At 46.7% G+C, this 18,272-nt stretch overlaps 1 protein-coding gene across 1 annotated transcript in view; it reads left to right on the forward strand.

Annotated features, from left to right (window-relative positions):
- The window catches only part of LOC134965346 (nicotinamide N-methyltransferase-like), a 32,118-nt gene extending 18,251 nt beyond the window's left edge, over window positions 1-13,867 (forward strand). The window contains exons 3-4 of the mRNA XM_063941816.1: window positions 3,630-3,837; window positions 13,426-13,867. Coding sequence (XP_063797886.1) covers window positions 3,630-3,837; window positions 13,426-13,867 — 650 coding nt within the window. The remainder of the gene's footprint in view (window positions 1-3,629; window positions 3,838-13,425) is intronic.
- Window positions 13,868-18,272: the final 4,405 nt, after the last annotated feature.

Below are 18,272 nucleotides of genomic sequence, written 5' to 3' on the forward strand. Positions count from 1 at the left end.
AAAGTCAAGGATGTAATTATGCGCAGGGTCACCCAAAAGGGGGCATGGTCATCCAAAAAGGGGCGTGTCCCGTGTAGTAGAACCCCTTATACTATCTAGTACTGGTGCCCCTTTCACATTGTAGCACACTGAATGAGCCCAAATTCACATTATAGCACACTGAATGAGCCGAAATTCACATTGTAGCACACTGAATGAGCCGAAATTCACATTGTAGCACAGTGAATAAGCCAAAATTCACATTGTAGCACACTGAATGAGCCGAAATTCACCTTGTAGCACACTGTATGAGCTGAAATTCACATTGTAGCACACTGAATGAGCCGAAATTCACATTGTAGCACACTGAATGAGCCAAAATTCACATTGTAGCACACTGAATGAGCCGAAATTCACCTTGTAGCACACTGTATGAGCCGAAATTCACATTGTAGCACAGTGAATGAGCCGAAATTCACATTGTAGCACAGTGAATGAGCCAAAATTCACATTGTAGCACACTGAATGAGCCGAAATTCACATTGTAGCACAGTGAATGAGCCAAAATTAACATTGTAGCACAGTGAATGAGCCAAAATTCCCATTGTAGCACACTGAATGAGCCAAAATTCACATTGTAGCACACTGAATGATCCGAAATTCACATTGTAGCACACTGAATGAGCCGAAATTCCCATTGTAACACACTGAATAAGCCAAAATTCACCTTGTAGCACAATCAATGAGCTGAAATTGTGACAGCAGGGACAGCCAGAGTGACGACAGGGAGAGAGACAGTGACGACAGGGAGAGAGACAGTGACGACAGGGAGAGAGACAGGGAGAGAGAATGACGACAGGGAGAGGGACGACAGAGAGACAGTGACGACAAGGGGACAGACAGGGGTAGAGAGTGACGACAGGGTGAGAGTGACGACAGTAAGAGTGACGACAGTGACGACAGGGAGAGTGACGACAGTGACGACAGTGAGAGTGACGACAGTGACGACAGTGAGAGTGACGACAGTGACGACAGTGAGAGTGACGACAGGGAGAGTGACGACAGTGACGATAGGGAGAGTGACGACAGTGATGACAGGGAGAGTGACGACAGGGAAATACAGGGGGGGGAGACAGGGGAGAGAGAGAGATGGGAAGAGAGAGACAGGGGGAAAGAGAGTGACGACAGGAAGAGCGTGATGACAGGGAGAGAGTGACGACAGTGATGACAAGGAGAGAGTGACGACAGGGAAAGAGTAACGACAGGGAGAGAGACAAGGGGAGAGATAGTGATGACAGGGAGAGTGACGACAGGGAGAGTGACGACAGTGACGACAGGGAGAGTGACAACAGTGACGAAAGGGAGAGTGACGACAGGAAGAGAGAGTGACGACAGAGAGAGAGAGTGATGAGAGAGACAGTGACAACAGGGAGAGAGGCAGGGGGAGAGGGTGACGACAGGGAGAGAGTGACGACAGTGACGACAAGGAGAGTGACGACAGGGAGAGTGACGACAGTGTTGACAGGGAGAGTGATGGCACGGAGAGACAGTGACGACAGTGACGACAAGGAGAGTGACGACAGGGAGAGTGACGACAGTGACGACAGGGAGAGTGATGACAGGGAGAGACAGTGACGACAGGGAGGGTGACGACAGGGACAGTGACGACAGGGACAGCAGGAAGAGAGGTGACCGCAGGGGAACATTACCTTATTTGTTGCTGGCATCAGTGAGCTGGCGCCGGGCTGCTAGTGAGCGGGAGCACTCATAGGACTTAATGAACATGCATCAAACAGAGTCAAGGAGCTGGCTGAACAGCATCACTGTCAATGTCAACGTTTCATTAAAATTCTAAATTTCGTCAGGACAAGATCAACAAGAATAACAAAAGTTCTTACCTTAAATATAAAAACCAAACACAGACAGATCCCCTCGCTGCTTGAGCGGGTCCCGGACGGGGGCCGATGACGTCACCCTCTAGCGACGCGCGCTCTCCTGCAACGTTACCATAGCAACCCGCCGGATGCTCACACACAGTGCTGCGGATAAAAACAAACATCGTTTGACAGTGCATAATAAAAATAAAAATAAAGTGAATACATATACAGGAACAATAGGCAATTACTTATGAATGGCTGATACATGCAAGGCTACGATTCAAAGACAAGGAAAACGGCAGACTACAGATCATGACTGGTTCATATAGAATGAGTGCAACAAAACAAAATACCATAATCAGGGAGTGTAAGGGGCTGCAAACTGTACCTGAAAAATAATGTCATATATAATGAGAGGAATTAGATCCTAAAGGCCATATATTATAATATAGTGTGAAATCAGAGGAAGCATCCTAGATTGTTGGATTCATTGAGCCCGTACGGTGTAAGTGTACGAAGCTCAAAAATCCAACGAGCCTCCTTACGAAGAAGGAGGGCACCCCGGTCTCCCCCCGTATGTTAATGGAGACATAGTCAATGACCTTGTGGCGTAAACTAGCTAGGGAATGCTTAGCTTCCCGGAAGTGGCGATCTACCGGTTGTTCTTGGGGAGTTCCCTCTAGGGCTGAACGGATGGCTTGGCAATGTAATGCCATCCTCTCTCTAAACTGGCAAATGGTTTTGCCTATGTAAAGCAAGCCACAGGGGCATTTAATGTAATAGATTACATAAGAGCTTAAACAAGTGAGAACATGCCTAATTTGGATTTTAACTCCAGAATGTGGGTGGGTGAAAGTTTGATCACATTCCATGGAGCGGCATGTAGTGCAACCTAAACATTTGTAGCAGCTTGGCTCCCGAGCCAGGAAAGTATTGGGAGTTACAATGTCCAAGTTGGAAATATCATTTGTGACAAGAATATTACGGAGATTCCGATTCCGCTTATAACTAGGCATCAATTTAGAGTCCTTAAGGGATTTAAGGTCAGGATCCGCAGTAATGATAGGCCACAGCTTTTTGCCAATCTGCATGTTCCTGTAAAAACTGTAATTTAGATATGATATTGGACACCCCTCTCTCAAATTTAAATCTCTTGGTACACTGATTCTGCCCCAACTGCAGTGTCCCATGATTTTAACAAAGTACAAAATCATACCGCCTTTACACAGCAACTGAAATTACCGGGTGAAGCAGTTCTACCTGGTCATTTCACAAAATACACGGGTCAATCCGGGCTGAAATTCCCAAGACTTCATTCCTGGAATTTACCAGGGTCGGAGACCCAGGAACTTTGACACGGGTTGACCATTTCACACAGACAAAATACCCGTGTTGATCTGAAAATTACCGGGTCAAAATTCTCGACCAGGTAATTTGCTTGTCTGTGTGAAAAGGGTTCAGACAGAGCCCGGCAACACAACCCGGTACTGAAATGCCTGTTAATTGCCGGGTTATCTGTCTGAAAGTGGTATTACTTGTGCTATTTGCTTTGCTCCCATTGGAGGATCAGTCCCTAAATCTAAGATTGGCAGTCATTTATTTAATTGGTTTGGTTGAAGGCGCCCAGTATTATGCCAGGAAACATACATCATGACAACTGTTCCAGTATGTGTCCAATGCGGGGACACCCATTATCTTTCTTCTCCATTCACTCACTTTGACTATATAGAATGTTTTTTTTTTTTTTTTATTAATCTGAATTTTTCTCTGCAGGTCACATTAAAGGAGAAACTCTGATTGATATAAGCATCGGATCCTTCGTTCATCATCTTTTTGATATCAGTGAATACTTTAAAGAGATCATTATACTAAAATTAAAAGAGCCATGCATTATGGAACTCAACAAATGGGTGAACACCCGCACTGGGGCTTTTAATTGGAATCATGCATCTAAGATTGCTATCGGGTTGAAAGGCATCAGGTAAAATATGATTTTAAACAATCTCCTATATAATAGCCCCAGTAGCGGATCTTGCCACGGGCAAGCAGGACTTTTGCCTGGGGCATCGCCTTCCGGAGGGCGCAGGGAGCCATCCGGGGGGCGCCTCGGGCAAGATCCACTGCTGCAGTGTGTGCCCCCCGGCCCCCGCTGTCCCCCTGCTGCCGCTGGCCGCTGGGAAGGGAAACTAGACGCGTACACGTCTAGTTTCCCTTCGTGGAGAGGTCCTTTACTGTGCGGTGCGCGATGACGTCATCGCGCACCGCACAGCCAAGGTCCTCTCCACGAAGGGAACTAGACGCTACGCGTCTAGTTTCCCTTCGTGGAGAGGACCTTTGATGTGCGGTGCGCGATGACGTCATCGTGCACCGCACATCATTCCAGTCTGTACAGGGGGCGTAAATGACCACACCCCCTGTACAAAGCCACGCCCCCTAATGTCGCTCGGGTCGCCAGACGCCCCGGAATCGGCCCTGAATAGCCCAGATCTGTGACTCTGTGCCTGGGCTTCTAACGCTGGGCGTGGCTAGGAGCTCTCATTGGGTTAATGTAATGTCAGCCCCTGTGATGGTGTAGTCTCGTACCTGTATCTTCCAGCTGACGGGTGACCTCGACAACTCTAGAGCCCTCTCCGATACGGAAGCCTGTGGCAGAAGGATGGACACCCCAAAAGAGCTCCACACATATAGATAGAACACAGAATCGTAGTGACAACAATTTATTATTGTCTATTTCACTAGTCGCAACTGTAAATTATATTTGGGTATTACCAGCCAAGTACAATTACATATCAACACGACCTGTATGTTGAAGCAACCTGTAACATCAGGTATAAATGTATAATGTTGCAATTAGAACACAGGAAGGACTTTGACAATCAACTGCATTAGTCGGGAATAATGCTGCAATACAATTAGGCATTTACCCAAACAAAAGTAGAACATAAGAGTGGGCTTGCTTTTCTATCAACTCCGTAATCAATAAAAGTGTCCGCCAGATGGCGCTATATTGGATATGGTCTTCAGGGATGATTCCCGGTGGGCCGGGGCACCCGCGGGGCCTGTTTTGTTTGAGGACATGTGGTCCTATATATAGACATAATGAATACGATGCCAAACAATTTGCATATACGAAAATTACTTTGCCACTTAGCCTGTGATTGCAGATGATCTAGTGTAGGCTCTGCCTGCCTGCTTGGCTGACATATAAGATTGAGTGAATAGTGATTGGAATACGGTTGGTGTAATAAGCAAGAAAATATATCTTTCTAAAGAATTAGATAATTTCCTAAATCCTAAAAGTGTATCATATAATGTGCTCATAATATTTCATTTTATTTCCTTTTAACTTCCCCTTGATGCTGAACATCCCCACTATCTGGAAAGTCTTGGGGGAAGGGTGCTGCTGCCATGGCCCATGGATAGACTTTACACCTCTGGTGCTGCCCATGTGGGGCCACTAGTACAAATTTTTCCAGGGCCGCTTTTTGTTCCCAATCCGCTCCTGCCTGGCACACACATGGTGCTGCAGTTCAAACAGTCGAGGGATAAATGGTAGTGTCCGTGTATTCCTGGCAATTGAAGTGGTGTAGTGAAGCAGGGGGTTTCACACAACCCTATCCCTTAAGGCCCTCTGGTAAAGTGTCTGGCAGGCCCAAATAAATCACACGTATACCTCTCCTTGTACATAGAGTCCTGCTGTGATCTGTCCCAAGGGGGGGTTGTGATGTTGAAAGATGGCAGGGTGATCACTGTTGGCCTGGGTGCCCATAGGTGGGGGCTGTCTGGGGTGAGGTAAAGTGCCTGTATTATCAAATAAATAAGGATCAAATAAGGTTAGTGATAAAAAGAATATAAAAAAAAAAATAAGGGGCAGACTAGATGGGCCAAGTGGTTCTTATCTGCCGACAAATTCTATGTTTCTATGTTTCTATCTGCCTGTTCTATCTGACTGTTGCCAGCTCCTGCCGGTCAATTCACCTCACTGCTGCTTTGCAGGGTGACAGCCTCATCTCAGTGCCCAGTCTCTCCCAGCTCAGTGTGCCTCCGAACCCACACACACACACACACACACACACACACACACACAGAGACACTCACACACACACACACACAGAGACACTCACACACACACACACACACACACACACACACACAAACACACGGTCCTGCTTCACTGCCATTCTGCTCTCTGCTCTCAGCTCTCCTTCCTGCTTCACCTCACACTCCACTACAGCCAATCAGAGCACTCCCAGCTTCCTGCTCTGCAAGGATCCTGATGGAAAGCCCAGGGTCCTAGTGCTATACATATTTCTCTCCTGGGTGCCATGGTTGCTTAGCAACCAGATAAAAAGGCTTTTAATCCTTACAGTGCCTGTCTGCAGCTGGTTTAAACTAGCAGAAGGGATACCCCAAGAGGGGGTTATCACATTAGTGGCAGGTCTATCACACCCAGTCCACAGCTGATTGTGCGAGAAACGTCCTGCCACACAGGTTACATCCAATGGGAGGCTTTGACCTTTGGCTGCTGTGTTTTCCCGGAGCAGGATTAACAATGGGACTGATTGAGTTGCAGCCCCAGCCCCACACCCCAAAATAAGCCCACTGCATCTGCAGCATCATACCCTCCAACAATTTACACATAAAAATTGATACAAATTCGAAAAGGGGGCGTATACTTTCAATGGAAGTTTGGAGAGTCAAAAATCGGTACAGACCATAAAAAATAGGATTTTAATACCTGCCGCTAAATCCTTTTCTCCTAGTCCGTAGAGAATGCTGGGGTCCACTTCCATACCCTCCAACATTTTACACAGAAAAATCGGTACAAATCCGAAAAAGGGGCGTGGTCGCGTGTAAAGTGGGCGTGACCACGCCCCTTTTCCTATACTTTCAATGGAAGTTTGGAGAGGCAGAAATCGGTAAAGACCATGAAAAAAAGGTACTGTACCTATTAAAAAGGTACAGTTGGAGGGTATGCACTTCATGACCATGGGGTATAGACGGTTCCGCAGGAGCCATGGGCACACTTAAGACTTTTCAATGGGTGTGAATTGGCTCCTCCCTCTATGCCCCTCCCCCAGGGAGTCGTCCAAACTAGTGGTGAGATTTATACCAGCTCACACCTCAACCATGCCACACCACATGGCATTCAACATAACACACGCCAACAGGCATGAACCATTTACAGCAAACATGCTGAAACTAATATAGCACAACTTGTGTACTCTAATAACAAAACTGCAGGTAAAGTACGCACTGGGATGGGCACCCAGCATCCCAGCAAAGTTTTCTCATACATCCTAGAGGATGCTGGGATCCACTTCATGACCATGGGGTTTATACCAAAGCTCCAGTATGGGCGGGAGAGTGCGGATGACCCTGCAGCACCGATTGGCCAAACTTGAGGTCTTCATCGGCCAAGGTGTCAAACTTGTAGAATTTTGCAAATGTGTTTGACCCCGACCAAGTAGCTGCTCGGCAAAGTTGCAACGCCGAGACCCCCCCGGGCAGCCACCCAGGATGAGCCCACCTTCCTAGTGGAATGGGCCTTCACCGACGACGATAACGGCAATCCAGCCATAGTATGAGCGTGCTGAATCGTACCTCTGATCCAATGCGTAATAGTCTGCTTGGAAGCAGGACACCCAATCTTGTTAAGAGCATACAGGACAAACAAAGACTCTGTTTTCCGTATTCGAGCTGTTGTAGTGACATAAATCTTCAAAGCTGTAACCACATCTAGAGACTTTGACTCAGTGAACGTGTCAGTTACTACTGGCACCACAATAGGTTGGTTTATGTGGAAAGATGAAATCACCTTCGGAAGAAAATGTTGACGAGTTCTCAACTCTGCCCTTTCTTCATGGAAGATCAGGTAAGGGCTCTTGTGAGACAAGGCCCCCAACTCAGGCACCCGCCGTGCGGATGCCAAAACCATCACCACTTTTCAAGTGAGAAACTTCCACTCTATATCTTGTAGAGGCCCAAACCAATCCGATTGAAGGAACTGCAAAACAACATTAAGGTCCCATGTTGCCGCTGGAGGCACAAATGGAGGCTGGATGTGCAGAACCCCTTTAACGAAGGTCTGAACCTCCGGAATAGAGGCCAATTGTTTTTGGAAGAACACTGACAAGGCCGAAATCTGGACCTTGATTGACCCCAATTGGAGGCCCGCCTCCACACCTGCCTGCAGAAAATGGAGAAAACGTCCCAACTGAAACTCTTCCATAGGAGCCTTCTTGGATTCACACCAAGACACATATTTTCTCCAAATACGGTGGTAATGTTTTGACGTTACTCCTTTCCTGGCCTGAATAAGGGTGGGGATGACTTCTTTGGGAATACCCTTACGTGCTAGGATCCGGCGCTCAACAGCCATGACGTCAAATGTAGCCTTGGTAAGTCTTGATACACGCATGGACCCTCGTGAAGAGAAAGAGGCTGAAGATCTTCTATGAGCAACTCCTGAAGATCTGGGTACCAAGCCCTCCTTGGCCAGTCTGGGGCAATGAAGATTGCTCGAACTCTTGTTCTCCTTATGATACTGAGAACTTTTTGAATCAGTGGAAGTGGAGGGAAGACATACACCGACCGAAACACCCACTGGGCCACCAGTGCATCCACTGCTATTGCTTGAGGGTCTCTCGACCTATAACAATAATTCTGAAGCTTTTTGTTGAGACGAGATGCCATCATGTCTACTTGAGGAACTCCCCAAAGACTTGTCACCTCTGCAAAGACTTCTTGGTGTAGGCCCCACTCTCCTGGATGGAGATCGTGTCTACTGAGTAAGTCTGCTTCCTTTTACATTGTCCGACTGGATCTGCACAGGATGATCTTGATAAGATGTACCGCTTGTTGAAGGCCATTGTAAATGGCTCTCAATTCCAGCACGTTTATGTGAAGGATAGCTTCCTGACCTGACCATTTTCCTTGGAAGCTTTCCCCCTGAGTGGCAGCTCCCCAGCCTCGGAAACTTGCATCCGTGGTTACCAGGGCCCAGTCCTGAATCCCGAACCTGCGTCCCTCTAGTAGGTGAGATTTGTGGCTTTTGACGACAGGATTATCTTCCGGTACATGTGTAGGTGGGATCCCGACCACTTGTCCAGCAGGTCCCCCTGGAATACCCTGGCATGGAACCTGCCAAACTGTATTGCCTCGTAGGCCGCCACCATCTTCCCCAACAACCGAATTCACTGATGGATCGACACACTTGATGGTTTCAATATCTGTTTTACCATTTTCTGGATTTCCAGAGCCTTTTCCACCGGAAGAAATACTCTCTGAACTTCTGTGTCCAGAATCGTCCTGAGAAAAGACAATCTTGTCGTCGGTTCCAACTGTGACTTTGGATAATTTATGATCCAACCGTGTTGTTGGAGTATTGAAAGGGAGAGTGTGATGTTTTGTAACAACTGCTTCACTGGATCTCGCTTTTATCAGGAGATCGTCTAGATACGGAATTATATTAACTCCTTTTTGACGCAGGAGGACCATCATCTCTGCCATCACCTTGGTGAATACCCTCGGCAGCGTGGAGAGACCAAAAGGTAACGTCTGGAATTGGTAATGGCAATCCTGAACCGCGAATCTCAGATAAGCCTGGGGAGGAGGATAAATGGGAACATGCATGTAAGCATCTTTTATGTCTACAGACACCATGTAGTCCCCCTTCTCCAGACTGGAAATCACAGCCCTCAGTGATTTCATTTTGAACTTGAATCGTTTCAAGTAGAGATTCAGATTTTTCATGTTTAGGATCGGTCTGACCGAGCCGTCCGGCTTCGGAACTACAAAAAGGCTTCAATAAAACCCCTCCCCTTGTTGTGACAAAGGTACCAGGACTATTACCTGATCCTGACATAATTTTTAGATTGCCGCTGTTACTGCTTCCCTTTCTGGAAGAGAAGCTGGGAAGGTCGATCTGAAACATCGGCATGGGGGAACGTCTTGAAACTCCAGCTTGTATCCCTGGGACACTATTTGCAACACCCAGGGATCCAGGCCAGACAGAATCCAACCTTGGCTGAACAGTTTGAGACGTGCCCCCACCCGAGCGGCCTCCCGCAACGGAGCCCCAGCGTCATGCTGAAGATTTGGCAGAAGTAGGGGTAGACTTCTGCTCCTGGGGACTTCTCTCCCTTTCCCCTCCCCTACCTGCAAAGAAGGGGGAACCTCTCACTTTTTTGTATTTATTGTCCCGAAAAGACTGCATGTACGGGTGATATGTCTTTTTTTCAGGTGTAGGCGCAGAGGGCAAAAATGTCGACTTACCTGCGGTAGCCGCCGTGACTAACTCATCCAGTCCATCACCAAATAAGGCCTCACCTTTATATGGGAGAGCCTCCATATTTCTTTTGGAATCTGCATCCGTGTTCCACTGGCGAATCCACAACGCCCGTTGAGCCGATACTGCCATGGTAGCAGCTTGTGAACTCAAGAGTCCAATATCTTTCATCGCTTCTAGCATGTATGCGGCAGTGTCTTTGATATTCCCTAACTTAAGGCGTATCTCATCTTTATCAATCGTGTCAATTTCTGATGACAAGCTTTCTGACCATTTATCCATAGCGCGACTCACCCACGCGCAAGCAATTGTGGGCTTGAGCAGCGTACCATTGGCATCATAAATGGATTTCAATGTAGTTTCCATCTTTCGGTCTGCCAGCTCTTTTAGTGAAGCCGTGCCAGGTGCAGAGAGAATTACCTTCTTTGTCAACCTGGACAGTGCACTGTCTAACACAGGGGATGACTCCCATTTTTTCCTGTCCTCCATCGGGAAAGGATAAGCTATCTGAATTTTCTTGGGAATACGACATTTATTTTCGGGATTCACCCACATCCCTCCAAAGAGTGTATTAAGATCGTGGGAAGGAGGGAAAGTGACCTTAGATTTATTTTCTTTATAAAAATAAGCCTTCTCCTGAGGTACAGGAGTGGCTTCCGTGACTTCCAGAACTTCCCTTATAGCCACAATCATATATTGAAATATTTTTTGCCAATTTATGATCTATTTCTCTGGAGTCACTATCGTCGACACAAGAATCAGTGTCCGTGTCAGTATCAGTATTCACAATATTCGCAAATGGTCTCATATGTGACCCAGAGGGGTCGCCTGCGGATGGAAGAACAGAGCCCTGAAAAATCGCACCCTCCATAGATTTTCTCCAGCACTCAGCATGAGATTCAGACTTATCTAATCTCCTATTGATATGATGCATACTATCATGTATTTATTTCACCCATGCAGGCTCTTGGTTTGCCGGCAGTGCCACCACATTACGCTTCTGTGTCCCTAAAATAGTTTCCTCCGGGGAGGAACTCCCTGCCTCTGACATGTCTTACACACGTGTACAACACACACACACTGGGACTTATAGGGGACAGACCCACAGTAAAATCTGTCAGAGTGACGAAGGGAACTAGACACGTAGAGAGGACCTTTGCTGTGCGGTGCGCCATGACGTCAACGCGCACCGCACATCATTACAGAAAAGGTCCTCCCCACGAAGGGAAACTAGACACGTAGCGTCTAGTTTCCCTTCACAGCGGGCAGCCCACGAAGGGAAACTAGACGCGGCCAGCGGCAGCAGGGGGCACAGCAGCAGCAGATCTTGCCATGGTGCTGTGCCTTCCGGATGGCGCCGGTGCCCTCCGGATGGCGGCGCCCCGTGCAATAGTCTTGCTTGTCCGTGGCAAGATCCGCTACTGGCAGTGGGTGTGCAGTCAGTGCCGGTGCTAGGGTGTTCAGTGACCCCTGCAAACTGTAAATTTGCACCCATGCATACTTTACAAAGGGACAGTGCACATAATACACCCTGTAGTAGAAGCACTTACACATGTAACGCCCCCTGTACCAAAGACGCTTATACATGTAATGCAACCTGAACCAGTGACGCTTACACATATAACGCCAATTGAACCATTGATGCTTACACATGTAACGCCCACCTGTACCAATGACGCTTACACAAGTAACACCCCCTGTAGCAGTGACGCTTACACGCTTAATACCTCCTGTGCCAGTGACACTTACACATGTAACGTCCCCCCAGTACCAGTGACGCTTACACTTGTAATGCCCCCCTTTAACAGTGACGCTAAATAAACTACAGCTCCCAGCAGCCCTTATCACCAAAGCATTCTGGCCCTTAGGGCTGCTTGGAGCTGTAGTTTATTGAGTGCATCTTCCTCCCTGTAATGCGGCGCGTTGGGACACTGGCGCTAACAATAGTGACTGGCTGCTTGGCTGCTGTGCGAGTCTCCAGGAGAGCCACTGCCAAAAGGAGGACAGCAGCTTAGCTGCTGACAGGAGGAGAAGCAGGAGAAGCATTAACCTCCTCCCCTACTCACAGTACCTCCGTGCCCCATCCGCGTCACCCCCACACACCCCCTCCAGCACCTGCAGTAGCTCCAGACCCCCTGCCGCACCCGCAGCACCCCCGCACCCACCCGTCCCCCATATGGCGCATCCACCGCTACCCACCCGGGGCACCCCCGCAACTGCTCCTCCCCACCTACAGCACTCACACACCCTCCCCCATCCGTGGCATTCACGTACCCTCCCCCATCCACGGCACCACCACACTAGCCCCTCCTCCACCTGCGGCACCACTGCAACCGCCCCTTCCGCTGCACCCTCGGATACCATCCGCGTCTTCCCCGCATCCGCCACTCCCCCAACCAAAGCACCTACTAGGTGTTTTATCAGGCTCTGCGTGCGCTGTTCATGCCATTGCTAGGAGCTTCGACCCATTAACCATTACACACCCTTTGTCTGTGCAATATTTAACCACTCACACAATTATGATTGGAGGTAATACTCCATATAATAAAAAATATTGCACACCACAAGGGTGTGCAAGGGTTAAAGGGGTGTAGCCCCGTACGATTGTGTGAAGAGCGCCCGTAGGGCGCGAGGAATCACCTAGTTAAGTATAAAAAAGAATGAGGAAATCATAGCAAAACTGTGGCTTAACGGACAACTGCTTTCAGTAGGTTTTTTCTTATTTATTATATTATTATAGTGAATATTCCCACAGTTTCAGTATTTCTAAATGTGGATGTAGCAATTCAAGGAAGAAAAAAAAAAAGAAAACAGAGAACACTCAACTGCTTCTCAAAAATCACTGATAGTCACAAATAAAATATTTATGCTCTTTCCGATGTTTTGGATTTTTTTGTGGATGAGGTATAAAAGAACTAAAGTGAAACATAAAATCTGCAATGACACTAAAACCTGCTGTTTATGTGGTTGAGATTGTGTGACCGGCAGTAGGGATCCCGACGGTCAGCATTCCGACGCAGAGATCTCGGACTCCGGATTGCCAGTGGAAGGGGGGAGCAGAACCCCTTGCGGGCCAGGTGGCTCACCACAGGTACTATTCCCATTCTATGGGTGTCATGGACACACATGAGTGGGAATAGTCCCCGTTAGTCGGCATGCCAACTGAAGTAATTTCCTGTGGTTGGGATTCCGGCGTCGGTATAGTGACCAGTGGGATCCAGACCGCTAGTCACATGATTACATCCCGCTTAATGTAATGCACTGGTTTCATTTTTTTAGTGACCCAGATTCTTCTTGTGAAAAGGAAGAAAAGTGCAAGGAAACAATTAATCGCATTGTGAAATTCGACTTCAGCAACGAAAATCTCACGGATCCGGAGGTGTTACCACCAGCCGACTGTCTGATCTCAGCGTGGATGCTGGAAGCGGTCTGTCAGGACCAACAAGATTACATCAGAAACCTGAGGAAGATGTCAAAGCTGCTTAAACCTGCGGGAACCATTATTTTAATTGTAAACTTAGACTGCACATATTACATTGCTGGTAATGATAGGCTACATGTACTTAATATTGATGAAAGCTTTGTAAAAAAGGCCCTCACTGATGAAGGATTTGTAATTGGTTGCTGTGAGATATTAGACAGAAAAGTAAAAAGTGATCTCGTTGATCATAAGCAAGTGATATTCCTTATTGCTGTCAAAGGGAATATGCAGGGTAACTGAGGAGTGACCATAGGCTGGATGATTCATTAAAAAGCCTCTTAATAACTAATAATCTACCTTTAGCTATTCTTACCTTCTGTAGCCCTCAGCCATTTCTAAATCTACATACTGCAAGACTTTATCATGTGAAATAAAGTTTACATAAAAGTAGAGATGAGCGGGTTCGGTTTCTCTGAATCCGAACCCGCCAGAACTTCATGTTTTTTTTCACGGGTCCGAGCGACTCGGATCTTCCCGCCTTGCTCGGTTAACCCGAGCGCGCCCGAACGTCATCATGACGCTGTCGGATTCTCGCGAGGCTCGGATTCTATCGCGAGACTCGGATTCTATATAAGGAGCCGCGCGTCGCCGCCATTTTCACACGTGCATTGAGATTGATAGGGAGAGGACGTGGCTGGCGTCCTCTCTGTTTAGAATAGATTAGAGAGACACTTGATTTACTAATTTTGGGGAGCATTAGGAGTACTCAGTGCAGTGCAGAGTTTTGCTGATAGTGACCAGTGACCACCAGTTTTATTTATAATCCGTTCTCTGCCTGAAAAAAGCGATACACAGCACACAGTGACTCAGTCACATACCATATCTGTGTGCACTGCTCAGGCTCAGGCCAGTGTGCTGCATCATCTATTATCTATATATAAATAATATTATATATATCTGTCTGACTGCTCAGCTCACATAGCTTATAATTGTGGGGGAGACTGGGGAGCACTACTGCAGTGCCAGTTATAGGTTATAGCAGGAGCCAGGAGTACATAATATATTATATAGTGAGTGACCACCAGACACACAGTGCAGTTTATTTAATATATCCGTTCTCTGCCTGAAAAAAGCGATACACACAGTGACTCAGTCAGTCACATACCATATCTGTGTGCACTGCTCAGGCTCAGGCCAGTGTGCTGCATCATCTATATATATTATATATCTGTCTGACTGCTCAGCTCACACAGCTTATAATTGTGGGGGAGACTGGGGAGCACTACTGCAGTGCCAGTTATAGGTTATAGCAGGAGCCAGGAGTACATAATATTATATTAAAATTAAACAGTGCACACTTTTGCTGCAGGAGTGCCACTGCCAGTGTGACTAGTGACCAGTGACCTGACCACCAGTATATATAATATTAGTAGTATACTATCTCTTTATCAACCAGTCTATATTAGCAGCAGACACAGTACAGTGCGGTAGTTCACGGCTGTGGCTACCTCTGTGTCGGCACTCGGCAGCCCGTCCATAATTGTATATACCACCTAACCGTGGTTTTTTTTTCTTTCTTTATACATACATACTAGTTACGAGTATACTATCTCTTTATCAACCAGTCTATATATTAGCAGCAGACACAGTACAGTGCGGTAGTTCACGGCTGTGGCTACCTCTGTGTCGGCACTCGGCAGCCCGTCCATAATTGTATATACCACCTAACCGTGGTTTTTTTTTCTTTCTTTATACATACATACTAGTTACGAGTATACTATCTCTTTATCAACCAGTCTATATATTAGCAGCAGACACAGTACAGTGCGGTAGTTCACGGCTGTGGCTACCTCTGTGTCGGCACTCGGCAGCCCGTCCATAATTGTATATACCACCTAACCGTGGTTTTTTTTTCTTTCTTTATACATACATACTAGTTACGAGTATACTATCTCTTTATCAACCAGTCTATATATTAGCAGCAGACACAGTACAGTGCGGTAGTTCACGGCTGTGGCTACCTCTGTGTCGGCACTCGGCAGCCCGTCCATAATTGTATATACCACCTAACCGTGGTTTTTTTTTCTTTCTTTATACATACATACTAGTTACGAGTATACTATCTCTTTATCAACCAGTCTATATATTAGCAGCAGACACAGTACAGTGCGGTAGTTCACGGCTGTGGCTACCTCTGTGTCGGCACTCGGCAGCCCGTCCATAATTGTATATACCACCTAACCGTGGTTTTTTTTTCTTTCTTTATACATACATACTAGTTACGAGTATACTATCTCTTTATCAACCAGTCTATATATTAGCAGCAGACACAGTACAGTGCGGTAGTTCACGGCTGGGGCTACCTCTGTGTCGGCACTCGGCAGCCCGTCCATAATTGTATATACCACCTAACCGTGGTTTTTTTTTCTTTCTTTATACATACATACTAGTTACGAGTATACTATCTCTTTATCAACCAGTCTATATATTAGCAGCAGACACAGTACAGTGCGGTAGTTCACGGCTGTGGCTACCTCTGTGTCGGCACTCGGCAGCCCGTCCATAATTGTATATACCACCTAACCGTGGTTTTTTTTTCTTTCTTTATACATACATACTAGTTACGAGTATACTATCTCTTTATCAACCAGTCTATATATTAGCAGCAGACACAGTACAGTGCGGTAGTTCACGGCTGTGGCTACCTCTGTGTCGGCACTCGGCAGCCCGTCCATAATTGTATATACCACCTAACCGTGGTTTTTTTTTCTTTCTTTATACATACATACTAGTTACGAGTATACTATCTCTTTATCAACCTGTCTATATATTAGCAGCAGACACAGTACAGTGCGGTAGTTCACGGCTGTGGCTACCTCTGTGTCGGCACTCGGCAGCCCGTCCATAATTGTATATACCACCTAACCGTGGTTTTTTTTTCTTTCTTTATACATACATACTAGTTACGAGTATACTATCTCTTTATCAACCAGTCTATATATTAGCAGCAGACACAGTACAGTGCGGTAGTTCACGGCTGTGGCTACCTCTGTGTCGGCACTCGGCAGCCCGTCCATAATTGTATATACCACCTAACCGTGGTTTTTTTTTCTTTCTTTATACATACATACTAGTTACGAGTATACTATCTCTTTATCAACCAGTCTATATATTAGCAGCAGACACAGTACAGTGCGGTAGTTCACGGCTGTGGCTACCTCTGTGTCGGCACTCGGCAGCCCGTCCATAATTGTATATACCACCTAACCGTGGTTTTTTTTTCTTTCTTTATACATACATACTAGTTACGAGTATACTATCTCTTTATCAACCAGTCTATATTAGCAGCAGACACAGTACAGTGCGGTAGTTCACGGCTGTGGCTACCTCTGTGTCGGCACTCGGCAGCCCGTCCATAATTGTATATACCACCTAACCGTGGTTTTTTTTTCTTTCTTTATACATACATACTAGTTACGAGTATACTATCTCTTTATCAACCAGTCTATATATTAGCAGCAGACACAGTACAGTGCGGTAGTTCACGGCTGTGGCTACCTCTGTGTCGGCACTCGGCAGCCCGTCCATAATTGTATATACCACCTAACCGTGGTTTTTTTTTCTTTCTTTATACATACATACTAGTTACGAGTATACTATCTCTTTATCAACCAGTCTATATATTAGCAGCAGACACAGTACAGTGCGGTAGTTCACGGCTGTGGCTACCTCTGTGTCGGCACTCGGCAGCCCGTCCATAATTGTATACTAGTATCCAATCCATCCATCTCCATTGTTTACCTGAGGTGCCTTTTAGTTGTGCCTATTAAAATATGGAGAACAAAAATGTTGAGGTTCCAAAATTAGGGAAAGATCAAGATCCACTTCCACCTCGTGCTGAAGCTGCTGCCACTAGTCATGGCCGAGACGATGAAATGCCAGCAACGTCGTCTGCCAAGGCCGATGCCCAATGTCATAGTACAGAGCATGTCAAATCCAAAACACCAAATATCAGTAAAAAAAGGACTCCAAAACCTAAAATAAAATTGTCGGAGGAGAAGCGTAAACTTGCCAATATGCCATTTACCACACGGAGTGGCAAGGAACGGCTGAGGCCCTGGCCTATGTTCATGGCTAGTGGTTCAGCTTCACATGAGGATGGAAGCACTCAGCCTCTCGCTAGAAAAATGAAAAGACTCAAGCTGGCAAAAGCAGCACAGCAAAGAACTGTGCATTCTTCGAAATCCCAAATCCACAAGGAGAGTCCAATTGTGTCGGTTGCGATGCCTGACCTTCCCAACACTGGACGTGAAGAGCATGCGCCTTCCACCATTTGCACGCCCCCTGCAAGTGCTGGAAGGAGCACCCGCAGTCCAGTTCCTGATAGTCAGATTGAAGATGTCAGTGTTGAAGTACACCAGGATGAGGAGGATATGGGTGTTGCTGGCGCTGGGGAGGAAATTGACCAGGAGGATTCTGATGGTGAGGTGGTTTGTTTAAGTCAGGCACCCGGGGAGACACCTGTTGTCCGTGGGAGGAATATGGCCGTTGACATGCCAGGTGAAAATACCAAAAAAATCAGCTCTTCGGTGTGGAGGTATTTCACCAGAAATGCGGACAACAGGTGTCAAGCCGTGTGTTCCCTTTGTCAAGCTGTAATAAGTAGGGGTAAGGACGTTAACCACCTCGGAACATCCTCCCTTAT

This window comes from Pseudophryne corroboree, chromosome 10 (genome assembly GCF_028390025.1).
Source record: "Pseudophryne corroboree isolate aPseCor3 chromosome 10, aPseCor3.hap2, whole genome shotgun sequence".
NCBI classification, from domain to species: Eukaryota; Metazoa; Chordata; class Amphibia; order Anura; family Myobatrachidae; genus Pseudophryne; species Pseudophryne corroboree.